Source organism: Sapajus apella, unplaced genomic scaffold (genome assembly GCF_009761245.1).
Source record: "Sapajus apella isolate SASKATOON/1434 unplaced genomic scaffold, GSC_monkey_1.0 scaffold142, whole genome shotgun sequence".
NCBI lineage: Eukaryota > Metazoa > Chordata > Mammalia > Primates > Cebidae > Sapajus > Sapajus apella.
The window spans coordinates 2,862,750-2,889,014 of NW_022437082.1; the positions used below are offsets into that span (position 1 = coordinate 2,862,750).

The 26,265-nt window shown below is 46.0% G+C and overlaps 1 protein-coding gene across 1 annotated transcript; it reads left to right on the top strand.

Moving 5' to 3' along the window:
* Positions 1-6,765: 6,765 nt before the first annotated feature.
* GABRQ (gamma-aminobutyric acid type A receptor subunit theta) lies at positions 6,766-25,997 on the top strand. Its single transcript, XM_032264115.1, has 9 exons — positions 6,766-7,214; positions 9,184-9,272; positions 14,378-14,445; positions 15,721-15,941; positions 17,696-17,778; positions 18,189-18,326; positions 18,911-19,063; positions 20,012-20,268; positions 21,039-25,997. Exons 1-9 carry the CDS (start codon positions 7,066-7,068, stop codon positions 21,765-21,767), a joined length of 1,887 nt encoding a protein of 628 aa, XP_032120006.1. The 5' UTR covers positions 6,766-7,065; the 3' UTR covers positions 21,768-25,997.
* Positions 25,998-26,265: the final 268 nt, after the last annotated feature.

Consider the following 26,265-nt stretch of genomic DNA (forward strand, 5'->3'; position numbering starts at 1 on the left):
GTACATGGGACTTTAGAATAATGGTACAGGCACTGAGAGGTGTGCCAGAGTGTATTTATCAAGCTAGGCTAAGTTTGCTGAAATGATAACTAAATCCCTAAATCTTAGCAACTTAGCATACCAAAGCTTGATTTCAAGGTCACACATGGTCAGATGCAGGTCACATCCTCTATCAGAGGACTCAGGGTCTAGGTTCTTTCCATATTTGATATTCCCACTTCAACATATGGCTTTCAGGGTCACCAAGGCAAGGAAAGAGAGAGCTTAAGGATAGTAAACTGTCAAGCAGCTCATCCTGGGAATAGTCTGTGCCACTTATGTTTCCATTTCATTGCCTAAAACCAGTTACACAGCCCCAATTAACTGAAAGGGGCCTGCGGTTTGAAGTGAATACTACTGACTCTGTCTCAGAGATTGTGAAGAAAGGCACAGTTTTGAGCAATTTGGAGAGGTACAAGGGAATAGACTTGCTGAAAGATTCAATGCCTTATTATGAATTATTGCTGTTACCACAAATGTAGAGTATACTGATGTCAAAAGACTATCTAAAAGAAAATCCTCTGGTCAGGTAGAACTTAATCTGAGGGAGGAGCAGAGTGCACGTGGCTAAAGATCTAAGAATATATTAATTAGGAGCTAACAGGGGTTGTGACACCCAAAATGAATTAAGGACAGGTGCAAGATTAACCGGGTGTATTAATCCGTTCTCATGCTACTAATAAAGACGTACCCAAGACTGGGTAATTTATAAAGCAAAGAGGTTTGTTTACTTGACTCACAGCTCAGCATGGCTGGGGAGGCATCAAGAAACTTACAATGATAGCTGAAGGGGAAGCAAACACATCCTTCTTCACATGGCGACAGCAAGGAGACGTGCCGAGCAAGAGCAGGGAAAGCCCCTTATAAAGCCATCAGATCTCGTGAGAACTCACTCACTATCACGAGAACAGCATGAGGGTAACCACTCCCATGATTCAATTACCTCCCACCAGGTTCCTCCCACTACACGTGGGGATTATTGGAACTACAATTCAAGATGAGATTTGAGTGGGGACACAGCCAAACCATATCACAGGGCTAAGGGAGTCACTTAAGAAAGCAACCCTTCTCACCAGGTGTACCATATATGGCCACTCTGGCTGTGGCCTCCACATCTCCAGGAGATATCTGTTAACGATTTGTGCAGGATCAATGTTTCTCACCCCTTGGGAACAGGAGCAGCGATGCACAGAAGTTAGCCATCAGCATCCTCACTGTGGGGCTGAGGAGCTGATGGCAGCTACTATCCCAGTGTAGATATAAAGGTCTATCCATTTGTGCACTAAAACTTCCTCCCTCAAAAAGGAAGTTTGTGCTTATCCCCCTCTGTTCCAGTGAGCTTCTGAATAAGGTGTTTTGCTGTTGTTGGATTCAGGGAAACAATTATTTTTATTTTATTTTTATTTTATTTATTTTATTTTATTTTGCGATGGAGTCTCACACTGTCACCGGACGGCAGTGCAATGGAGCGATCTGGGCTCACTCCAACCTCCGCCTCCCGGGTTCACGCGATTCTCCGCCTCAATCTCCTGAGTAGCTGGAGTTGCAGGCGCACACCACCACGCCTCATTCATTTTTTGTATTTTAAGTAGAGATGGGATTTCACTATGGGAATGTCACTATGTTGACCATACTGGTCTCGAACTCCTGACCTCATGATCAGCCCGCCTCGGCCTCCCAAAGTGCTGGGATTACAGACGTAAGCCACCTCGCCCAGCCGGAAACAACTATTTAATAAATAGAAAGGTTTGTTTCACAATTAGACCAGGGGATCTGAGGCCCCCTAGTGGCTAGATCTGGTAGTGACTACAGCCTTTCCGGACGGAGAAAGGAGAAATCTGACTGGATAAGGGAGATGAGGTCCCAAAGCCAGGAAGTTGTGATGGAAAGGGAGTCCCTTTTGTCTGGATTGTCACATTAACAAGTAGGCATTATTATCACCACCATATTCCGAATGATAGAGCTGAAATTCAGAGGCTGAGACATATGCCTAGGTACAATAGCTGGTGACAGAGCTCCAATCTAGATCTTCAAGTTCATAATCAAATACCCTTTTAATACACTATGATACAACCTGCCCTTGGGAGAAAAATCCTAGAGTTAATGGAGTATTCTCACTGCTCCTGCCCTTCCATAATTAGGGAGGGAGATGCTTTTAGAAGATGCTAAGTTATTACAGTGCCCATTTTGCAGGCTTGGGGGAGAGAAGAGTTGTGACCTACATAAATTGCGAATGCCCAGAAAAAGTGAAGAGAAAATATGGAAACTCAGAATCAAAAATTCAGCATGGCCTCCCTTTGTGACAGTCAAAATTGTGGGTCACATACTGCATGCTACAAGTGAAGATAAGTCTGTCAGACAGGACTCTGATTGATTTGAAGTTAGGCAATAGAGAAGGCTTTCCTGCCATCCCACTCTCCTCTCTTGGAAAAAGGGATTTCTGTGGTGGTGGAACAGTCCTTAAGGGTACATAAAAATGTTTGTCCCTCAAGTACAATAAATGCATGAAAGATTTTGAGCCAAACGCAGGAGCTCTGATGCAACTTCCCATATAGAGCATAATTTCTTCTATTCTACCCATGACAGGAGGCTATTAATTTAATCTTTGTATAAACAGCTCTAGTAACAAACAAGGAGCCCACACTCTCAAAAGACAGCCTATTTTGGTTTTAGCTCAGTTTATTATAATATAAACCCCTGCAGGAATGTTACTCTGCTCCAGCATGAGATAGTTCAATGAGCAAGTGCATATAGTAAAGCCAAAGTGTAGCAAGACACACTGAGAACCACAGAATTGTTCATTTCCTTAGAAATAGTGAATGCTGAAGGCAAGGTAAGCAGAAGGGAACTTTTCTACAAAGATTCATTTTTATTCTGGTTTCTTTTAGGAAGTAATATATAAGCACATTTCTCCAGCTGTAGAGCTCAGCAGCAACTAGCATTTCACACCCATGGAAAATTTTTGCCTCTGTGATGGCCCATGAGATGAGGGACACACACTGATAGGACAATGGACTTCCAAACATGACAACTAGGGAGGGCTCGTAGGTGTCAGGTTGTTCTAACAATTGTCTTTTTTAACGGAAAAAAAATGAGTAAAAGCATTCTAAAGTCCAGGGCCTAATTCCCATCCCCTATCCCCAATCTCTCCAGTTCTTGCTTTCTAAGTCATGATCTTATTATCTTTAATTGGACCAGTAGTGTAGCCTTCTTTGTTTCTGGCTTTCTTCACTTTCACTATGATGTGCCTAGGAGTAGACCTCTTTTTATTTATCTTGCTTCTTATTCACTGGGCTTGTTGAATCTGCAAATTCAAATTTACAGCCGTCATCTTCAATTAGGACTTCAATTAAATATATGGCAAACCTTCTCACTCTATTAATTGTGTCTCTCATCCTCCGTTTTTTATTTTTCCAAATAATTTGTTTCTCCAGGCAGAACTCTAGGCAATTTCTTATAACCTATTTTCCAATTCAATAATTCTCTTTTTAGTTGTGTTTAGCGTTCTCTTAAGCCTATCCATTAAATTCTCAAGTTTCATTGTCATAGTTTTTAGTATAACTAAACTAGTTATAGTTGACTTTTTCACCTTGATTTTTTCTAATTGGCTCTATTAATCTTTATAATTTTCTGTTCCTTACACATAATTTTCTGTTCCAAAAAATTTAAAATATTTTCAAACTTATTTTTACTTTTTTGGAATAGAGAGAACCATAGTTATTGTGGTCTTTGTCACATAATTCTGATATCTGGAGTCTTCAAGAGTTGGGTTTTGTTGTCTATTCTTTTCTACTGGCTGTCATGGTCTATACTTTCTCCTTTTATGCCAAGTTATCTTTGAATATACACTGGCATGTTTTGAAAAATTATTGTACAAATTATTCTAGACCCAATATGAGAACACCTTCCATCAGGTAGTCTTTTCATTTCCTGGGATATTTTCAAATGCCCGAGGATACTACTTGTTCAAGGCCACTTTAATCCAAGGTTCAGGGCGTTAGGTTCCTTGGACTGCCCAGGTGATGAGTATCTAGGTTAAAAGACCACAGAAGGGCTGGTTACTTATGGGTCACCATTAAATCAAAGGGGTAGCCACTCAGGGTCTCAGCTGAGTATGACAGGAATGCTTATCAAATCCCCTAATTATTTGTTTCATCGTCCTCACTGGAACAGTTAGTCCAAGCTACCTAGCTGGCCATTACAGAAGGAGATGTGTGCTCTTCTTGCCCCCAGTCCCTCTTTCTCCCAGTTTTTCCTTCAAAAAGATTCTTCCAAGATGCCACTCTGATTGTGTCATTCCCTTGCACAAACCCTTCAAAAGATTACTGTTAACTTTAAAATAAAATAAAAATTTTTAGTTTGGAAAATTAGGACCCAGATTCTTCCTTTTGCCTCATTCATTACACAAGAATTTATTGTGCACTGAGTGTGTGGTGCGGTGCTTACAAAGTCAGGTTCTTTCTAATCTCTCACCTCTTATCTATTTCACCTGTTGTCTTACCTCCAAACTTACTCTGCCCTCCAGCCAAACTGGAATATTCACTGTTGCTGGCAGAGCTTCCCCTACACCATTATCCCATATTCAGGTTTAAGCTTATTCAACCTAGATTATTTATGGATAGTATAACAAATTAACTAGACAAATGCTCAATAAGTACAAATTGTAATGGCATTTTGTATTTCTTGTTGCATTTGGGCTATCCTTTCTTGTGAGTCAGAAATTTCAAGGAAGCATTCCCTCTAGGGAGACCTGAAGTAAGGGAGGGCCTTCTGAAATGTAAGTTCTGGAAGATAATTCATCGTTGCCATAACTTTTTGTCAATCTTCATAGTCACAAGGGTACCTCAGAACAAAATTTCAGGCTTCAGGCTTGTTTCCCCTGACAAATGAGGGATCAGACCAATTGCCTGTGGAATTTGATTCCTCAGTGCTAGGAACATTTGCTTGAGAGTAGATCCAAACAAATCTACTGCCACCTGCTGGTGGTTGCCTGAACTTCTAGTCAAAGGTGACAGACTGAACACTCTTCTTTCTCAAAGTAAGCAAAGCTGAAAATATGGTTTTCACTTTTAGCCTCTGCTACTGTATGACTTTGGGCCAATCCTTTTTTCTTCTCTGGGCTTCAGTTTCCCTGCATTACAACCCACGTGGTTGGACAAAATGCCCTGGAATGGCCCTACCATTTTTGGTAAACAATGATTTTCTCTACAAGGATGTCTGTGTGACCAGAGGTGATGTGGCAGGACTAATATCAGTAGCGGTGCGTTTAATCTGCTCTCAGATCCTGACAAATGAGTCCCACCATTCTTTTTTCTTACTGCAATAGCCAGGGAAAGAGGAGAGATGGGAAAGAAAGATGTGAGGGTGCTCTGCTCATTAAAAGAAGGCAGGAAACTATGAGACATTTGTTATAAAAGTTTGGTTCTAAAATGATTTTAAAGGGGGAGTGGTAAAAGAGTTTAACCCTCAGCTATGCAAAACGCTTGACCTACCAGGTAAGTCATCCTTTGCTGGGCACAAGCAATCTCAACTCATTTCATCAAATACTGAGGGAAAAAAACGGGGAGATAGTGTGTAACTCCGTGAATGCTCTAGTTAACCAAGAGTAAACCTGAACTCCATTTTGTTTGCAAATCTTCTCAATGCTTTGATGTAGGAGGTGGCATCCTGGTGAACATGGCAGCTCTGTTTGTTGATTACCCATTTGCCCCATCGGCTTTGATGAAGCCACTTTCTAAACTTTCTGAACTTGCTTTGTCATGGGACGGGAAGGACATAGGAAATTGGGTGGAGGCATTTCTTATTCTCCAAGATTTTTTCTGTTCCATAGGGTCAGTGTCAGGTAGTGAAAAGAATAAGAGCTCTCTAGTCAAGATGCCAGGCTTTTCCATAAGATGGGGTCATAACCCAGGAACATTGGCATACCCTGGTCTCCAATGCCTAACTACCTTGAACACCCCAAACACTGACATTTGCCTTGTTTTCCGCTTCTATGGTGTTAGCCTTGGACCATCATTCTGCATCCCCTGACTGAGATACAACCACATCTCAGAGAGACCCCAGTTGGTGAGGTCTTCCAGTTCCCTGAGATTTTTTCCTGAGTACCCAAACTTGGGGTGAAGAGCATCCTAGGAAATTTAAGTCTTAAGCAGCTGTTGGTCTCTTGGAGCCCAATGTCCATCCTGATGGAGGAGCATTCCTGCTGTGGGCAGAGGCCTGTCACAAAACCCATTAGAATCCCCCTTGACGGGTTACTGAAGGCTCAAGGGTACGGAATGACCAGCAGTTGGGTCCCTCCTGATCCCCAAAATTGTCCAAATCTTTCAGAATGCAGATTCAGCCATGACAGTCAAATTACCACACTCCCTTCACCATCAAATACAACTCTTGGGCACAGGCTCTTTCTTCCAAGAGAAACACACATTTTACATTTGCAGAGAAGAAACAGGACCCAGTGACCCTTGAGGCGGATTCCCGACCCAGCCCCCCAGGAGCCAGCCCTCCTCTCCCTCCCCCAGCCCGGCCCCGCCCTGTCTGTGTCTGGAGACGGCCGGGGGATGACTGCAGAAGCCTGAAGGGGCGGGGGGCGGGCGGCGCGCAGGCTGCGGGCGGAGGCAGGAGCGCGCGCCTTTTTGTGCGGCTCCTGACACCTGTCTGATTGGCTGGGCCAGTGCTGCCGTCGGAGTGGGCGGAGCCAGTAGCGAGCTGGGATCTGTTCCCAGTCGCAGCCCGGAGCGGCCGCGGACTGAGCGCACCTTGCAGCTGCCGGGCGCTCCCTGGAGGGCGCTGCGTCCGGCAAAGCTGCTGGGTGGTTGCTCAGCCCCGGCTCTCTTCTCCGGTATCCCGGCCGACCCCTGCACCCCCAACTTCCCGTGCCCTCGCTGCTCTCTCCTTAGAGGCGACTCTTTGGGGAAGGGCCAGCAATCCCTCTCCCCCGACCCCAGTAGAGACCCACTCCCCACCCCACCTCTGTCCCTTTTCGCGGCCCCTGCTCCCGCGCCCTCAGGCGCCCAGAACGCCACGGCCATGGGCATCCGAGGCATGCTGCGAGCCGCAGTGATCCTGCTGCTCATCAGGACCTGGCTCGCGGAGGGTAACTACCCCAGTCCCATCCCGAAATTCCACTTCGAGTTATCCTCCGCTGTGCCCGAAGTCGTCCTGAATCTCTTCAACTGGTAAGCGGGCACTCCCAGGCTAGGCAGGGGGTACAGGAATGGGGACGGGCAGTTGGCCTCTGGCCTCTTGGATGGAGCGGGCTGGGGGGAATCGGACCCTGGCTCGCTGAGCCCTAGCACGCGGGCCCTGCCTGCTGGCCCCTAGAAGGGGTGAGGTGGAATGCGGTTGTTGAAATGGAGCCCTGCGTTTCCACCCACCTGTTACTGCGGCCCCTGACCGAGCCCCGCTTGTGCCCAAATGGCAGCCCGAAGGGTGGGGGCGGGGGTTGCCCTCTTCCCAGGATCTGCCCGTCCATCCCCAAGAATTTAAGGTTCCTGGCAGCTTTTCCCCAGCTTTGGCACCTGTGGGATTGCGGAGGAGGGTACAGGATGATGGGCAATTCACAAAACATAGGAGAGACACCTGTTTGAGTCTACATTTTAGTCCATTCCCTGAGGCACGCACGTGTGCATGCATGTGTTGAGGGGTGAGGGACTCTTTCCAATGCGGCAGATAGAAATGATTTACTCAAACCCATCGGAGCCCAGACACTGCGATCGTGTCTGAATAACCACAAACCGCGTTGTCTGGGATGGGTGCACTTTTATACTTACTCGCGTGAAAATATTTGAAGATTCAGGTTTTTTTCTCTCTTTGATTTCAAGTTTGTTTGGGTGTGTGAATATCTGAAGCCTTTACATGTAAATCACACAGATCCTGAGCATTAGCACATGGGTAATGTGTGCTTGGAAACAGGTGGGAATGCATTGCTTTAATTTGGGAATAATTCATGTGCACACTTTGGAATGTTGCAAAATGAAATTTTTGATTAAAGATGATTAGGAATAATTTTTAGCAATGTTTAAATGGCAAGCCAGAAATTAATATGTTCTCATAAAAGGGGGTGGGTTAGTTTGGCAAGGTTCCAGCAGACAGCCCTGCAGTGCCCTCAACCCAACATACCAAACTGCGCCAATGAACACTCACACATGCGCGCGTGCGCGCGCGCGCGCGCACACACACACATTTGCAGGGGCTGACGTTCCCCGGGCAATGCGTCAAAGATTCGAAGAGTCACAGTGATGCCAGGGCCTGTTCTGATTTACAAGCCCTTTGGGGGAAAGGAGCCCTGTTGAAGGTCTAGGTGAATTGGGTGAGCATGTGAGAGATCTCTGGAAAGGCCAGTTCTCCGCAGAGCCCAGCTGGGTCCACTTACCTAGGCTCACCCAAGATACCTCCAGGGTGGAAGCACATGCTTAGCAAGAGAGATACCTGCTCCTAGAATAAATGTCTTTTTGAGGACAGCTCTGAGCCCCACGAATCTGAAATGGTTTTGGGTGGATGATGGTCGTAAATCTTAGCTACATCAGCAAGGCTCTCTGTGTGTCATATGCCATATGCCAAGTCTGGAAAACAGAGGTGTACAGAAACAAGATTGACATAAAATTGACTAACAAATGCCCAGCCCTAGCCCAGGTAAGGAGAAATGTGACTTTGAGCTCATCTTCTGAGGGCACTGAGAGTGAAAGATGACTTTTCCTGGGGCAATCAGGTGCCCCTGGAAGGAGGACCCCCACCAACCTAGAAAACAGCGTCCAGGCTGATTGCAAGATGGGGCTCTTGAAAAGGTTGAAGTAATGCATTTTTCTGAGGGCTTTCATCTGACCACTCTTCCTCCTCTCCCCTTCTCCTACCGCCTCCGCCTCCTCTCCTCAACTGCCCCCCCAAGTCTTGCCTGGTAACAGGGATCTCTGAGCCCCACCCTCTGGATTAAAGCTGGGAAGGGGTGAGGGGAAGAGGAGTCTGCGTCACTGCTGTGCTTCTGGCTGACTCACCATGGGGAGGGAGGGGAGCAGAGAGAGATGGTGTGTACACGTATGACTGGACATGTCTGCGTACCGTGCTGGACAAGAAAAGGCCCTAGCAAGGCAACCACTGGCAAGTCGGCCCCAAGTCGACCAGCATTTACTTATGACTTCTCTGTTTCAGCAAAAGTTGTGCAAATGAAGCTGTGGTTCAAAAGATTTTGGACAGGGTGCTGTCGAGATACGATGTCCGCCTGAGACCGAATTTTGGAGGTAAGCCATATGCAGACACTAGAGAACTTGGATTAGGTGTCCTAGAGCTGAGACATAGCAAGCAAGCCCTGCCCTGTAAGCTGACCAATGGCACCCCGCAGGCTCCACACCTGTGCCTCTGCAGATCCCACCTTTCTGACTCTGCAGAGACCAGCAAGGAAACACCACCAGGCCCTCTGCACCCTATAATTTCTCTCGCTTCTCTGGCTTCAGATACATAAGAGCCTTCTACCTCCTTCACACTCCCCTTACAGTGTTGTGGCTGGCAAAGAGCTAAGCACAGAAGTGTGTGTACAGGATGCAGCGCGCGCGTTTCTTAAGCTAGAGTTTTCTGCTCCAGCTCCTCAGCACATTCTTCACACCCTGGCCACTTGTCCCATTCTGCCCTTTCAAAAACGAGAGCATGGTCTTCTCTATCTAGTGTACTTAACCCTCCCAGGCCCTGGGCACTTCCACCTCAGCTCCCTCATTCCCAGTCTGTTCAAGACATCGCAGTCAGTGTGGTCTTTATAAATCCAGCCCGATCACCTCAGGAACTTTTAATGGTTTTATCTAACTACCAAATAAAATCCAGATTCCTCAGCCTAGCACTGAGATCTCTGGTCCTGAGGTTAGAAATGACAAATAAACTGACACACAAACCCCCAGGAAAATCATACATGAGTTTCTCCCTCATTTTTGTACTTAGCCTCCCATTTAGAAAGGGTGACTAGCCTGGACCACACAGCTTTAAATGACAGGCAGCCTACCCCGACCGTGCATAGCCAACGCAGCATTCTCTAGCCCAGGGGTCACCTAGGAAACCTAGATCAAGAACAAAGAAAAGAAACAGTGCATTAAACAGAGGTTAGTCAAATTCCAGCTCGAAGGAAGCTCCCGCTCTAAAGGGTTAATGAAAGCTAATGGTCTGCATTTGTGCATATGAATAGATGTCTTCCAAGTACACTTTGTCACCACCCTAAGAACAAACAGCTGAGAGAATTCGGCCCCTGCGATAAACTAATTTGGCCTGGGGAGCGTCCCCTTGAAAACCAAAGTGGTAGTCCTGAGCCCTAAGCTTTGGACGTGGAAACCTGGACTGGTGCTTCACCTTTGCTCCCATGCTCCCTCCAGAGTGTGAGAGCAGAAGGCACAGCCCAAGGGATTCAAGCTGAGAGCATGCTGGGAAGCTAGGGTAGAAAGGGCAGAAGGTAGGCTTTCGTTGCAAAAACAGCAGCACCTCGTCTGGGTGGGTCCCTAAGGGATAGAGGTCTGACCATATCAGAATCCAGGTGTTAGAGTACCGGCAGCACGTCCTTGTATGGCAGCGACTTTGGGATATTTTGGATCAACTTCAGCAAGCACAAATGGGAGACATGGGAGTAGCTACTTCATTTTTTGTCTTGCCTTTCTCACGTTTCTCAGCAGCGACTGACCAACAACCATTTGAGAACACCAACCACGTTCTCCCCACTATTTCAGGGCCAGGTTGATATCTCTGCAGGTGTCCAGGGCCAAGCGGAGGGAGCAGGGGCAAGAATCAATCTCTGCGGAGGGTTACCCTAAGCTTTGTGGCCGTGCACACCTGCAGCATGTGAGAAAAGCTGAATCCCTGGCTTGATTTAGCCAAGCAGCAGGTGAAGGTTATGAGAGAGCAAGAACAACTCAGGACCTTCTGGCATTTAAACAGAAGGGGGCACCACACACTCTAGGTCTGAGGCTGTTGCACGGTGGGTGTGGGAGGAGAGACCCATTGATGGGATAGCTGGGCCAAGGTAGTCAGAATTTGAGGGCCCCAGGACTCCCTGTATGGCCCCCCCCAGACACAGAATCAAATTCCCCTCTGTGAGAGTTTCAGAGCATATCCCCCCTCACTTCCACACACATACCCCACATGCAGGGGACTCACTTAACTGTGGTCCAGTTCAAACAGGAGAGCATTAGTCCTTCCTTGCATATGGGGGACAGTGAGAAAAGTAGGAAGATGAAAAGGAGGAGGAAGATCCAGAGAAAATTAACAAAGCCAATTCCTTCTGGGCAAGAGAACTGGGACTCTGCATTATGGCAAAAGGCAGCCCTTGAGGGCTTCACCTAGCTTAGCACCTGGCATGACATAGGCACCCGATACTGTGAATGAATGAATGAGATATTTTCATCATTCCTTCATGCATCTGCTAGGTGGAAAGTGGAGTTGAGGCAGCCACAGGTTCCAGGAGATAGGGAGGTGATTACCCCCCACCACTTTTCCTGCCTTCCTGAAGGGGCAGAATGGGACAGTGATAGTCTGGGGTCATCATCCTAGACATGATATTTAGACTCCTTATCAGGACGTTAATCATCCCCCATCCCCTTTATCTATTTAGAGATGTGGGATTCTGCACCTAAATTTTCATCCTGACCACTACTAGCACAAAAGATTTCCCTTTAAGGGGATGAATTAGAAGAATGTTCCCTTCCTCCAAGCGGCATCTCTGTGCCAGGACTCAGAGCTTGGTGAGGGGAATGTAAGCTGCATTTCAGCTCCCACGTACCCTTCAACTAGGAGTCCTTCAACAGGTTTCTGGCCTAGCCCTTTAGGGTCCCCAGCATTCCACCACAAGGAAAGGAGTTGTCTGAGTCATGCGGAATGGTCTAGGGAAGTCTAACACTGGAGATGTAGCTGGCTGCCTGGCCTCTCTAGAGCTTGTTGCCTGCCTAACACAGCTTCCCTTCCCTAAAGGCATGTGGGGAGCCTGAAAGGCAGTCATCAAGAACTGTGCTTCTCAGAACTCCTGTCACCACATAACACTTCACTGGGGCTTGTTCACAACAGGCCTGGATGCTGGAGTCTGAGCTGTACCCTAACACAGACTCATTTACTTCATGGCTGCTATTCAGATGCTTATTCCCAATAGTGCTTTCCTTTGTGAAGCTTTGGGCTTGGAATAACACATTTCTTTCTTTGCAGCTCAGCTTCTGGGCAATCAGCCTGCAGTAAAACCAGCAGGCTGAATTGCAAGTATCATGTGTGTTCCCCTAGCAGCAGTGTGATGTAATACACGGAGACTAAGGGCTGTGCTGTAGGGCTGGATGTAGAAAGCTTTGAGCTGATGAGCGAACAATAAAAATGGATTTGTCCACAGTGCCTTACAGTTTACTACATATTTTCACATCCATGACCACATTTGACTCCTGCCAGTGGACAGTGCTAACACCTGGGTGTGAAGAAAAGCTAGGAGGCAGAAGTACACTAACACAAACATTTCCATGCTGTCACACTCACACATTAACACACACAATCACGCTCACCTGTGCACTCACGCACATGAACACGCTCACAAATTCATTCTCACACATAGACACACCCACTGAGCATGATCACACATTCACTTATACTCACACATTAGCATGCTTACATACACCAAACATAGTCACAAGTCCACATACACACATGAATGTATGCATTCACTCACACTCAAACATGCTCCCAAACACGTGCAGATTTATTCACATTAACACTCACATGTACACACATTCACTCACACAAACATACACATCAAACACCTTCATGAATTTATGAACTTTAACATGCTCACACACACACAAACATGCTCACACATTTACTACACACATTATGAGATGACACTCAAATTCATTCACACATTAACATACACACAAACATGCTCTCACATCTACGTACACATATGAATATACACATACATTCGCTCACACACAAGTGTGCTCACATACACAAACACACTCACAAATTTACTCAAAAACGTGAAGACACATATTAACATCCTCACACACAAGCACATGCTCACACATACACACATAAACATAATCATGACTTCAGTCATACATGAGCATGCTCACATACACAGAAACACTCACACATTCACTCACACACATGAATGTGTTCACAATATGCTCACAGATTCGCTCACCTGCTGAAAATATGCACATCTACATTGATAGGTACATGCACATTAACATGCTTACACACACTCTTGCATTCACCCACATGACAATTCTCACATACACGAACATGCTAATATAGTCTTCTATATACATGACTATACCAGTACACTTGGACACATCACAAAATACACAAACATGCTCATGTACACTTATGTCAACACAACTAATTCACATACATGAACATGCACATGCATTCACTCACACATGGACACAGAAATATACTGACACATGAAAGGCTCAAACACTCTAATACATGCACACACTCAGGCTCACACATTCTAATACATGCACACACTCACACATTCACTAGCCCAACACACATGCACTCACACACTCTCACTTCCACATGAACACAGTCATACTTATGAAACACACTTATGCTCATATCTTCAGTGCCACAAAACCACACTCACATATTCACACACAGACAGGCTCACATAAATTCATATATATGTGTTCATGCATTCACTCTCACACAGACAAGCTCTCAAACATGTATACTCATACCCTCCCTTGCACATGAACACAATCATACATTCACTCCCACACGACACACCTACAAACATTCACATACTCACAAATTTACTTCTATACAACACACTCAAGTACACAAACATGCTCACGCATTCACTTATACACAAACATGCTTACACACACTGGCACATTCACCTGCACATGAACACACAAATTCACACACATGTATGAACAAGCTCACATACACTCATATACACAGCTCACACAGTCACTTACACACAGACACACATGCACTCTCACAAACACACTCACACATTCACTCACACACACAACCATGAATCTTGGCTCATTCTTTGGCGCTAATTGCTTTTCAGCTTTTATCAGAAACATGTTTAGAAGGAGGGCTTCATCCCTTTACGTTCTCTCTATTTTGCCCTGACCCCTTCCTCTGCACATATTATGAGCCAGGCCTTGGTCTAAGTTCTTGGCCTGCACTAACTATGACATCAGTGCTATCGCTATCCCCATCTTATCCATGAGGAGACTAAGACTCAGCACGGTTAGGCAACTTACTGAGGACCATACAACTAACAAGTGTCAAAGAGGGTTCAAACCCAGGCAGTCTGGCTCTCAATTTTATGCTCTTAACCTTTATTCTACCTTTCACGTAATTGCATCTTTCTGTCTTCTAGGTGCCCCTGTGCCTGTGAGAATATCTATTTATGTCACCAGCATTGAACAGATCTCAGAAATGAATATGGTAAGTGTGTTAGTTCTAGCCATGGAGTTGGGAACAGAGGGCATGAGACAAGGAGCAGGCTCATAAGCCAAGTCCAGTTGGTCTGACCTGTGACAGAACTCACATAAAGGAACAAGGTAGGTTTGGGACACTGCAGCCACCCAGAATAAAAAGTACATTAATTCCACCCCTACATCACACCACATCCAGAAACGCAATTCCAGATGGATTATAGACTTACAAGTGAACGGCTTATAAAGCTTTTTGTCTTGCAGTCAGTAAGGATCTCTTTAAAGAGACACAGAAAATACAGACCACAAAAAATAAATCTGGTAACTTCAAATACATTGAAATTCTGTTTCACCAAATTTATGGAACTTCTGTTTTACAAAACGAACAAAGCCATTATAACAAATGTGAAAGAATCAATCACAGTGGAGTAAGATATTTACAACATGAAGGACTGACATTCAAAATATGCATTATTTTGTGAATTAGTAAGAATATTTTTAAACCAATAGAAAAATTATCAGAGAATGTGAACAAGAATTTCACTTCTGTGAAGAAAACTAAATAGCAGATAAATATATGAAACATATGAAAAGATGCTTACCCTTGTTAGTAAAGGAAAATAAAACCACAATGAGAACCCATTACACACCAGTTTAGCAAAAGTCAAAAGTCAGACAATACCAATGTTGACGAAGCAGAAGCAGCTCTTGGCTCTTGGCAGGGAGATAAAGTGGAACTTCTGCTTCATCATTTCTATTTCATCATGGTTTTGATAGGTATGTTCACATGATAATATGCATGGTATACTCATATATTATCCACCAAAGCAAGTGAACAGATTATAATTACATATGTCCGCCAAGTTAATCCCACAAAGATAGTGTTGCATGAAAGAAGCAAACTATGAATATATACAGTATTATTTCATTCAGATAAAATTTTAAAAACAGGTCCAACTAAGCAATATGTTTTCTAGAAATACATAGACAATAAAACTCTAACACAAATCAAGGGAATTATAAAATCTAGCATAATGGTTACTGCTGGGAGTGTGAGGGAAATATATTCTGGAAGAGATACATTGGGGTTTTAAGGTTATTGGTAATATTCTGTTTCTTAACCTGGATTTTAATTTCTTGTATGTTTCACTTGCATATAGTTATGATATACTTCATACACTTGCATACACAAGTGCATGCACACATACACACACATCGCACCCACACCAAGAATGGAGTGCTGGACAACCAAACTTACAACTGAAATTTGCATTTGTCTTTCCAGGACTATACAATCACAATGTTTTTTCATCAGACTTGGAAAGATTCTCGCTTAGCATACTATGAGACCACCCTGAACCTGACCCTGGACTATCGGATGCATGAGAAGTTGTGGGTCCCTGACTGCTACTTTTTGAATAGCAAGGATGGTTTCGTGCATGATGTGACTGTGGAAAATCGTGTATTTCAGCTTCACCCAGATGGAATGGTGCGGTATGGCATCCAGTGAGTCCACTAGGGGTCTGGGGATGTCCCAGCAGACTTCCTTCTTCCTACTGAATATTCTACAAACACACTCTAAGGGACACACAAAGGCACCCATTGCTTTCCAAGCCTGTCTTGAACGTCCCCCCTCACTTCTTCTACCCAGTAGCCAAAGTGGAACTTTCACAGTTTCCCACAGATGCCCTTAGCTGTTCTGTCCCTACACCTTGGCTTCTGCTGTTCCTTCTATCTGGATTGGTCAGTCCTTTACCCCTTGCAATGAGTTGAAACCTCTCCCACCCTGAAATCCCTAACTTAAATGCCCCCTTGGTCAAGAAGTCCTCCTTGATTCCCTCAACTGAAGGACCTCTCCCTCCACCTAGTGTTGCATGCATTCCGTTCTTTGTCTTTTCTCTCCCAGGCAGTGAGGGAGGGAGAAGATGAATGCTGAAGTCCATGCAGTGAACGAGGGAGGGGGCTGCTTTCTGCCATCAGTCATATATGCATCATGCAAGAACGCCAGGAGGGTGAAGGGGCAGGGTGCATGTGGTGTGGGTCTCTGGCCTGTGGCTCTGCACACACACAGAACAATTGCAAGCTGAAATTCCTCACTAGTCTAATTATAGCATAGCAGACAGTCACCAAGGCTCTCCTCACAGTGGCATCTCTTACAAACTGTCTCCAAAGACATGTATAAGAGATCAGTATAGCTCAGAATGTGTCTGTGAAGTAGCTACCACGGTTCAGCTCTTACAGTTTTTACAGATCTAATATCTGGATTTCTCTTTCTCTGGGGAGCTCTTGCTCCATTCCTTCCTTTTTACATCCACCCTTCCCACAGACCCAGGCTCTGCAGTCAGAAAATAACAGGACTCACAGGGAACAGGTCACTGGTCACACTTGTTCTACTTAAAGGGGGCAATAGCTGAATAATGCTGCATGGAGGATTCATAGAAGGGAGAAAAACACACATGCACTCATAAGTGCATGCACACACCATATCCAGTGTACAAAATGGAAATTACTTCAAGCAAGCAATTGAAAGGGACTCAGCTGGGGTTACCAGATGAGAAGGGCAGAATAAGGAGTGGAGCAGAGCCTCCCAGTTGAGGCTGTGGAGAGCTTGTGTCTTATCTTTTCTCCCACTGGACACTTCTCCCACTTTCTCAGTGCCTCTGAGACCCCTCCTCAGATTCTTCTATGGATGCACCCACCACATTGCAACTTAAAGCGCCTGCCCACTTCATGCACTGCCAACAGTGCCATGGTCCGCCACGAACATGTTCATCCCTTCTGTCCATTTCGCACCCGCTGACATTTTGCTAGTCCTCAGTATCCACATAGGCCTGCACCTCTGGCATGTGTGCAGATGTGGCCAGAGGCAGACCTGGATCAAGGCTCCCAACCGTACATGTACACTTTACGCCAGCACTCTACATTGCATGTGAGTCTCAGCTGATTTGGTGTGGCACACAGTTTTCTCTTGCTGGTCTCACTACTTCTTTAGGAAGCACCCCTTTCTATCTCTGCATTCAGTTTCCTCCGGGCTCTTCCCATCTGACACCCTGCAGTTTTCTGATGTGCTATACATGTGTTCTCTGTCTATGTGCCGCCGGGTCTCTTGGTTACTTTGTCACACACAAATTTCCTCTCTCCTCTCTACATATGGGTCAGTCCTTGAGGTAACTCTTCCCTCCCCACCCCTGCAGTTTCCTCAGCAATGGTTGTGTGTAGGCTTGACTCACTTTCTCCTTCTTTTGTGTTTTCCTTTGCAGACTGACCACCACAGCAGCTTGTTCTCTGGATCTGCATAAATTCCCTATGGACAAGCAGGCCTGCCAACTGGTAGTAGAGAGCTGTACGTATGTCTCCTATGGCCACCTCCTCCCTACCTGGAGCTGGGGTGATCAGGAAATCAGAGGCTGAATTGACAGTAAAAGGCACAGTGTGTCTCCTGTGCTCCCTCCCCACCTCCATTCTCTCTCTCCAAAATAGGTAGATGATAGAGGATAGATAGATGATAGAAATAAAGAGAGAAAGATGGTAGAGAGATAGATAGATGACAGATGATTCATTGATATATAGATGTATAAATATGGCATCTGGGACCAGGTGGTCTTTAGAGTGTAAATGTCCTCTGGGAAAATGGCACCTTACTGTTGGCAAAGTGTGCGCCAGTTAGTGAGTAGAAGCTTGCAGCATGTCTTTTTTGTGCTTTTCTTTCTTTCTAAGAATCTGAGACTACCTATCTGTTTCTCTCCTTTCCAGATGGCTACACGGTTGAAGACATCATATTATTCTGGGATGACAATGGGAATCCCATCCACATGATCAAGGAGCTGCATATCCCTCAGTTCACTTTCCTGGGGAGAACGATTACTAGCAAGGAGGTGTATTTCTACACAGGTGGGTCTGACCACTTCCTTCTTTCCTGTCTCATGTTCCCCTTGCACCTCCATAATTTCCTGGCAGCCTCTGATTTTGGCTCTTACACTCTCTGAATGTCTCCTTTCCCATTTCCTACTGGCCCCAGGCCCCCTTAGTAAAGCCCCAACGGCTCATCCTCTGCCAATGAAGAATGGCTGTGGAAGCACTTAGCCAGGTTCGCAACACTCTGCAGGTGTAAAAGATTCATGCTCCTCTCAGGGCTAGCCTTTCAGCCTCCATCTGTTTGCAGCTTGGGAATATCTCTTGCCTCTCCCATTCCAAACTTCACCTAACATGGAGCAAGTGAGAAAGGAAGGTGGAGAGAGCAGACTTGCTATGCTCATGGGCCTTTTGATATATGCCATTGTCACTGGCCTGCTAGTGCAGCAAACAGAACCAGATCTGCAGTCTGCCCAAGCTGGATGCCTCTGGATGGAGAATTAGAAGCTGAACTGCCCATTGCTCTTCCCTCCTCCCCTCCTTCTTCACCCTGTACCTCTCCGCCCTTTTGCTGCAAATCCCCTCAGCCCTGCCACCCTAATTCCAACGCGTCTCCTTGCCAGGTTCCTACATACGCCTGATCCTGAAGTTCCAGGTTCAGAGGGAAGTCAACAGCTACCTTGTACAGGTCTACTGGCCTACTGTCCTCACCACTATTACCTCTTGGATATCGTTTTGGATGAACTATGATTCCTCTGCAGCCAGGGTGACAATTGGTAGGTTCTGTCTCTGTCCCAGGAAGGAATTTGGGACATTTGGCTCAGAAAAAATTTGAGAATAAGGAAAAAGGACCTAGAACAGTGTGTGACTACACAGGCAAGGAAATAAGCATTTTTCCAGTAGACATTTGTACCTTTGTATAGGTGCACAGCCAATCCCCAATAAAGAGACCGATGTTAGAGACAGATGTGAAAAAAAAAATCAAGGTTGGAATCTTGGCCTGTTGAACCCAAAGTACCAAAATTCATTATTTCTTAAATCTATAAGTAAATGGACAAGTCATAGGTTTAGATCATAGGGGCCATTAAAAGGGGGCTAAATTACAGGGTCAGTCCGAGACAGGAGCTGAGGAGTTGAGAAGAGCAGCTGAAAGACGGCCTGGGCAGGCTTAGGAAGACATTGTACTTCTGTGTAAGCATGGGGAGCCATGAAAAATTTTTGAGCAGTACCAAGAAGAGATCTAAGAGATGAGCTGCCTGGTTTGTCTGACCCTACCCAACAGAATGTCAGTGTGTTCCAGATCCAGATCTGGTTTCTCCTTCACCATCTGTGGCGCAGACTCCTCAGCCTCCCTCTTTAGGAGCATGTTCTATACTAAAGCTTTACATCTGTGTAATAGTTTAGGGCTCAGAAAACCTTCCTTTAGGAGCTAAAGGAAGGCAAAAGGGAAAGGGTCTATCATAGGACAAGATGGGGCTGAAGATGTAAACCGCTATGAAGCTGTGGCTGAAGGTTTGAGACTTGACCCTAAGAAAAATAGGAAGTCATTGAACCATTGAAACATAGTCTGAGTTTAAAGATGGGGGAAGAGGAATTAAGACAGAGCTGCAGGCCTTTGCTGTAGGCCCTCCTCACCCCAAATATGATGTTTGGCAGTGGGCCCAATGGGTTGCCAAGAATGTTAGCCATCAGAAGAGACTAAGCCTGCACTGTGTTGTTTACAGGCCTAACTTCAATGCTCATCCTGACTACCATCGACTCACATCTGCGGGATAAACTCCTGAACATCTCCTGTATCAAGGCCATTGACATCTATATCCTCGTGTGCTTGTTCTTTGTGTTCCTGTCCTTGCTGGAGTATGTCTACATCAACTATCTTTTCTACAGTCGAGGACCTCGGCGCCAACTTAGGCGACGCAGAAGACCCCGAAGAGTCATTGCCCGCTACCGCTACCAGCAAGTGGTGGTGAGAAATGTGCAGGTTTGACTTTTTGACTGACAATCAGCTTTCCCTGAGCACCTCTTGAGCCCAGGCTTAGTGCTTTTGACCCTTTCACATTTCTTACCTTTTTAAATATGCACACACACACGTGCAGACACACAAAACATACACACACAGCACACAAAGAACATATAACAAAGAAGTAGTACTATTTCTCATCACTCCTTTATAGATGATCATTGTCCAAGGTCACAAGGCAAGTAAGTGGCAGAGCTAAATTTCTCCAGACCTTTGGAGTGAATTTGGTCCACCTTGCATGCTTCCAGAGCAGGCAATGAAGCTGGAAGGGAAGATGGGCACAGGGAGGCTGAAAGGAAGACAGACACCGGAGAGGCTGGCCTGCCTACGCCTCCTTCCTTGGCACTTCAGACTCCCAAGGCAATGCTGAGGCTTTTGTTGTGGGCAGTACATTAATGCCCAGCTACCTCCCTCCTTCGTAGAAAGCCCGGCTCTGCCTACCTGAGCAAGCACCCATCCACCACACAGCACTCCTGAGGGAGCAGCTGCCCCCAGGGAGACACTAGCGTGGCAGCCACCATGGCCTTCCCTTGCATGCTAACAGCCTATTGGTCCTGTTCCTCACCCCTTGAACGCCAGAGACCCCAAGAGGAGCTGGCTCTATGTGTCAAAGAGATCAGCAGTAACGTTGCCAGTGCTGATGAGGGAAGTCCCTTCCCTCCTCCCTCCCCCCAGTGCATATCCATCTAGCCAATATGAAACTGATGAGCCTATCCATTATCTCCTCAAAGGATGGCCTGATTAACGTGGAAGACGGAGTCAGCTCTCTCCCCATCACCCAAGCGCAGGCCCCCCTGGCAAGCCTGGAAAGCCTCGGTTCTTTGACGTCCACCTCCGAGCAGGCCCAGCTGGCCACCTCGGAAAGCCTCAGCCCACTCACTTCTCTCACAGGCCAGGCCCCCCTGGCCACTGGAGAAAGCCTGAGTGGTCTCCCCTCCACCTCAGAGCAGGCCTGGCAGAGCTATGGTGTTCACTTTAATGGTTTGCAGGCCAATGACAGTATTATTCCTACCGAAATCTGCAACTGTGCTGAGGTCCATGGCTATCCTGTGACCCATGACCCTGAAGATTCCGATGAGAGCTTGAGCTCAGATGAGTACCATGGCTATGGCCCCAGTGGGATGTCCATGCTTCACCATGGCAAGAATGGTGTGCAAGAAGCAGGCTGGGATCTTGATGAAAGCAATGTCAAGAGCAGCTACCTTGGCCTTGCGGAGCAACTCAAGTGTGGTACTGGCAGTAGCTGGGGCCTTAATGATGATGAGCTCATGTCCTATGCCAGTAGCTCAGAGTCTGAGGACAGTAGCCCCCCAAGCCCTGGGTGCTCCTTCACTGAAGGGTTCTCTTTTGATCTCTTTAACCCTGACTACGTCCCTAAGATTGACAAGTGGTCCCGGTTCCTCTTCCCTCTGGCCTTTGGGTTGTTCAACATTGTTTACTGGGTATATCATATGTATTAGTCTCCCAGTGCCCCAGAACGGCAAGAGCACTGTGCTGTGCTCCTTTCACAGTTTCTTGTGGGTTTGTTTTTCTGTCTTTCCTTTGTTCCTTTTATTTTATGGTTATTTGGGCACCCCAGTGAGTTCAGTCCTTCTCTTTATAAACATGGGGTGGGGAGTCATTGGAAAGAACATGTTCTAACTGGAAGGGATGGGATTGAGGAGGAGTTGGAGGTAAACAGCACATGGAGTTCCCTTCGTGCTAGAAGACTCTCACCTTTTCGAAGACTTGTAACAAGGAATAAGCATAGAAAAGCCCCTGGAAATGTTTAGAGGACAGAGAAGAGCCAGGTTGGGAGTTGGGGCAAGGATCTGAGCCTTGCCCACAAACATTTCTGGGGGCTTTTCTGTTCCCCTGTGGTGTCAGCATTTCTTTTTCATTACATTTTTTCTTCCGTTTTGTTTCCTCCTAGGGATTATGGATCTCACTCACCCTCTGCTTAGGGCTTTATAGAAAAAAAGTCAAGCTGGGTTGGGCTGGGGTGCACAGAGAAAGGGCTAGCCATGGCTTAGAAATTCAGGGAACTGCCTATAGGAAACTTAGGGAGCATTTGCAAGTGCCTTTCCCCCACTATATTTGTTGTGTTTGAATGTTGTGATGCAAGCGTGGGAGAGGAATGTGGATGGGTGAGGCTGCAGAGCGAGACATCAGGGTGAGAGCGCATACCCAGCTTGTGGGGTTGGCAGAGGGTGGGGGTGATGTCAGGTTAGAAATTACACAGTTGAGCTGGCCTCTTTGGAGGGACTGGAACTTCTCTTGCCTATGTTTCTGCTTCAGAATGTTTGACAATAGAGACTCAATACCCCTGTCTAAGTCAGGAGTTAGCTTTCCATCAGTTGCTGAATTGATCACCAGTTACGGCACTTGGTGAGTAAACACCAGGGTTAGGAGAATTCAGACTTGCTATTTTACCATGTGATCTAGACTAGCAGATGAATATCTATTGTAAATCTACATACTAATCTTTCCTATTTGTTTAGTGCACAGCAAGTGTCCACAAGCTCCCTGACCCCTCACAAGAACCCTGTAAGCCAGGGAAGGCAAAGCACATTGTCCCCAGTGTTCCAGGGAAAACGAATGGAGCTTATGCCCCATGCTTGAGGACATGTGGCCAGTGAGTGGTAGATCCACCCCACTTGCTCTTTCTTGTCTTTTTCCTCCTGACTCTCAACTGAGGCATTCCCTTTTCTTCCCACCCCAAAGGGGGTGCTCCAGAGGGCCCCCAACACATCCTACAGCACCCAGGGCATCTCTGCAGGAACAGGTTGGTGACCAGCCAATGAGCATAAAGTGAACAGATGGAGAACACACTCACTGCCCATTGAGCAGGGCCCCTAACGGAAGTAGGATTGGCCAGCACGCCAACTTGTCAAGCAGCTCGACCTCACTGATGGAGGTTGTGAGGGAGTGAACTTTGCCAAGCTCTCAACATATACCACCTCTTCCTCCCTATGCAGTCTCTCCCAGAGTCCCTTACCCCTCTACCCACTCACCCTTTTAACTGTGCTTCTGTGTTTGTGTTTCTGTATATAGCTGGGTGTATGCATATGTATCAGGGTGGGTCTGTGTACATATACAACCATTTGAGAAGCTGCATAGTGCTGTATCTAGTGGTGTAAATCTCTATTGGTGTGTATAGAGTTGTATCTACAATGTGTGGATGCATGCGTGTGCGTGCACATCCCTGTGAAAGTGTGACTTATTTATGTGTGTGCTTGTATACACATGGGTGTATGCTGAGTGCATGTATATAAGGGCATATCTGCATATCTATGTTTATCTGATTTGAATGGATGTGAAAGGAAATACCTCTGAATGTATATATATTCCCTGTTGTTGACCCTTCTAGAACACTAGAATTCCCTTGGCCTGTTCCCATATGGTGGAGGGGCCCTGTTTGGCCAGGCTGCTTAACTGACTGTTTCTTTCCAATTTCCTGTTCCAGGGAGCAGCATCTCCCGGTTTGCTTCCACTCTTTGCCCTGTCCCTCCATCCACCTGTGCTGTCTCCTAGATAGAAGACAGGAAGTGAATGTAGTCATAAGAAGTGGTGAGCTAGTGCCTTGAGGTAGGAAGTGGTCAGTTCATGGAAGAAGCTGCAAGTGCAGAGCATTTCACTTTGTCCTAGAAGAACATGTCTGGGGGTAACAGGCTGCAGAGTGACACTGAAAGAGGCATTAAGAATTGACACTTGCACAATCACACACACATATACACACACATCTTGTACAACAGTTAGAAACAAGAAAGTTGCCTCTTGAAGAGCTAAAATTGCCTGTTTATTCTTGCATACCCCATACAGAGATTCAGGTTGAGGGGAGAGTAGTGACCCCATGTCTGAAGCTCCCAACGTGGCTACTGAAAGGCTGGCCTCCTTGAGCCTGAGCATTGGTTGCTTGACATGGATCTGGGGCTCCAGTACCCTGGAGGTACTTTCAGCTCTGTGGTGGCAAGCAGTTCATTTGGGATAAATTCATAAAGGGAGATTGGCGCAGTGGGAACAGAAAGAGGGTTTTAAGATTTGTCTGGCAGCAATGCACGTGAACGCTTCACAGCACAGAGGAAAGGCAGTGAGGCCAGTTGTAAATATCTCCATAGATCCATATAGCTAGATATACTACTATACTTTAAAAAGAATATCTTGCCCTAAAGTGCTGCAATGGGAGCAGTTGAACTCTACTGCGACCTGTACTCGTAGGTTATATGTCAAAATGAGGTGGAGATTTGGCAATGACACCCTTTCAGGAAAGTGAACCTTCTGAATTTCCCATGGATTGGTCATTTTAGCCTGCACATTGCCAGATCTCCCCTCGTTGAGTCTTGTGTGTGGTCTGTCGTCTGCATCATTGAGTCCTCAGCTGTCCCCAACCCATTCTCAGCCCCTCCCCAGTGGGCAGTCACCTCTCGTCTTCCAGCTGGCTGCCTCCATCCCCTCCCTCTCCTCACCTCACACCAAGTAACTCTGGAAGTGCAGAATGCTTGGTAGTTTGGAGCTTGGGCAGCATCTGGGATGGAGCAACCCCCATTTTACTCCTCTACCCACCTTCCATTTCTTTCCTTCCCATCAACTTTCCCCCTAGGATCCCTTCTTCGCCACTGTCACGGGAAGGATACCCTGTCTGTCTTTCTGAAGTGTCATTTCGTTGTGGGGATGTATGACACGTTTCCTACCAAGTTCTTGCCAGTTCCATCTGCCACTGTAGGGTGCCTTTACATAGGTAATGGATGATCTGGTGGGTCTTAATGGAGCTTGTCAAATGTATTCTTACAATTCATGTCATCTTGTTAATAGCAGGGCTTCAAAGTCTTTGCATATTTAGAGCTGAGTTTTGCTGAGACTGTGGCCATTCCTAATGAGGTTTCCTCATTTCACATACATAAGAGCTAACCCCTTCGAGCTATTAACTAATGAATGCATTTATTAAACTATCCACTCACATGGTACCCTGCGGTGGTGATGAGCAGTAACTTTCTAGCTATTCCATAGCCCAGCATCAAAGGAAATCGTGACTCGTCCTACTAAAAGTGTAGTGTGTGTGTGTTGTGTAGTGTTTTGTGATCAACATAAAATCTATATTGTCAGTGTTGGGTTTTCAGGGGAGGGAGGGGGAAGGTTTTAAAGTATCTCCTTGATAAACTTAAATTATGAAATAGCCCCAGTCAGTCAGAATCACTTCAATTGACTCAATTTGTGTGAGACTTTGCACTCACTATCTTGCCGGACAGACTGCATGCCCAGGGTCAATAGTCATCAACAGAACTAAAGGTGCCCGAATTTAGCACAACTGGCTGTGGTGCCTGACACTGGGCAGTACCGGGGGACTCTTTGGAGGTCAGCCAAGTTGGTAACATTCTGTGAAGCAGATGCAGTAGAGTAAAATCACACACATGCAGGTCTTCAGAAGTGATGCTGGGCCCAGGAAGTGAAAACCGACAAAAGATGAGAAGGACCAAGACCTGGGTGTCCTGGATGACCTGACCCAAAAAGGGGCACAAAGCAGCAGAGCTTCATAAGGTGACTGGGTGGCTTCTTTGTCCTCATTAAATGTACATCTTTGCATGGAAAAGACCTTGACTGGTCCGGACTTCAACAAAGTAAAATATGAAGAAACGTAAAATTATGCTTCTGAAAAAATATACTGAAATAAAATTTTGTGAATAGCCAAAAAAGAAAAATAAATATCTATAATAGCAAGTGCTCTTCCAGGCCATTGTGTTTCCTCTCTGTTGGATTAGAAGATATTGCATGGGACAACTGTGTGGGCCGAGGAAGGCTCTGTCTTCCATCACTCACTTGCCGTGGCCTTCCCACAGCTTTGCACATCGACCTCCTTATACCCCGGGACAGTGGAAGCCATGGTTTTCAAGCTGAGGGAAATTAGCAACAGCACAGTTTAAATAAGTTTTGATTTTTGCAGAAGCCATTCTTAATCATTTAAAACAAAGCTTTTAGAACAGG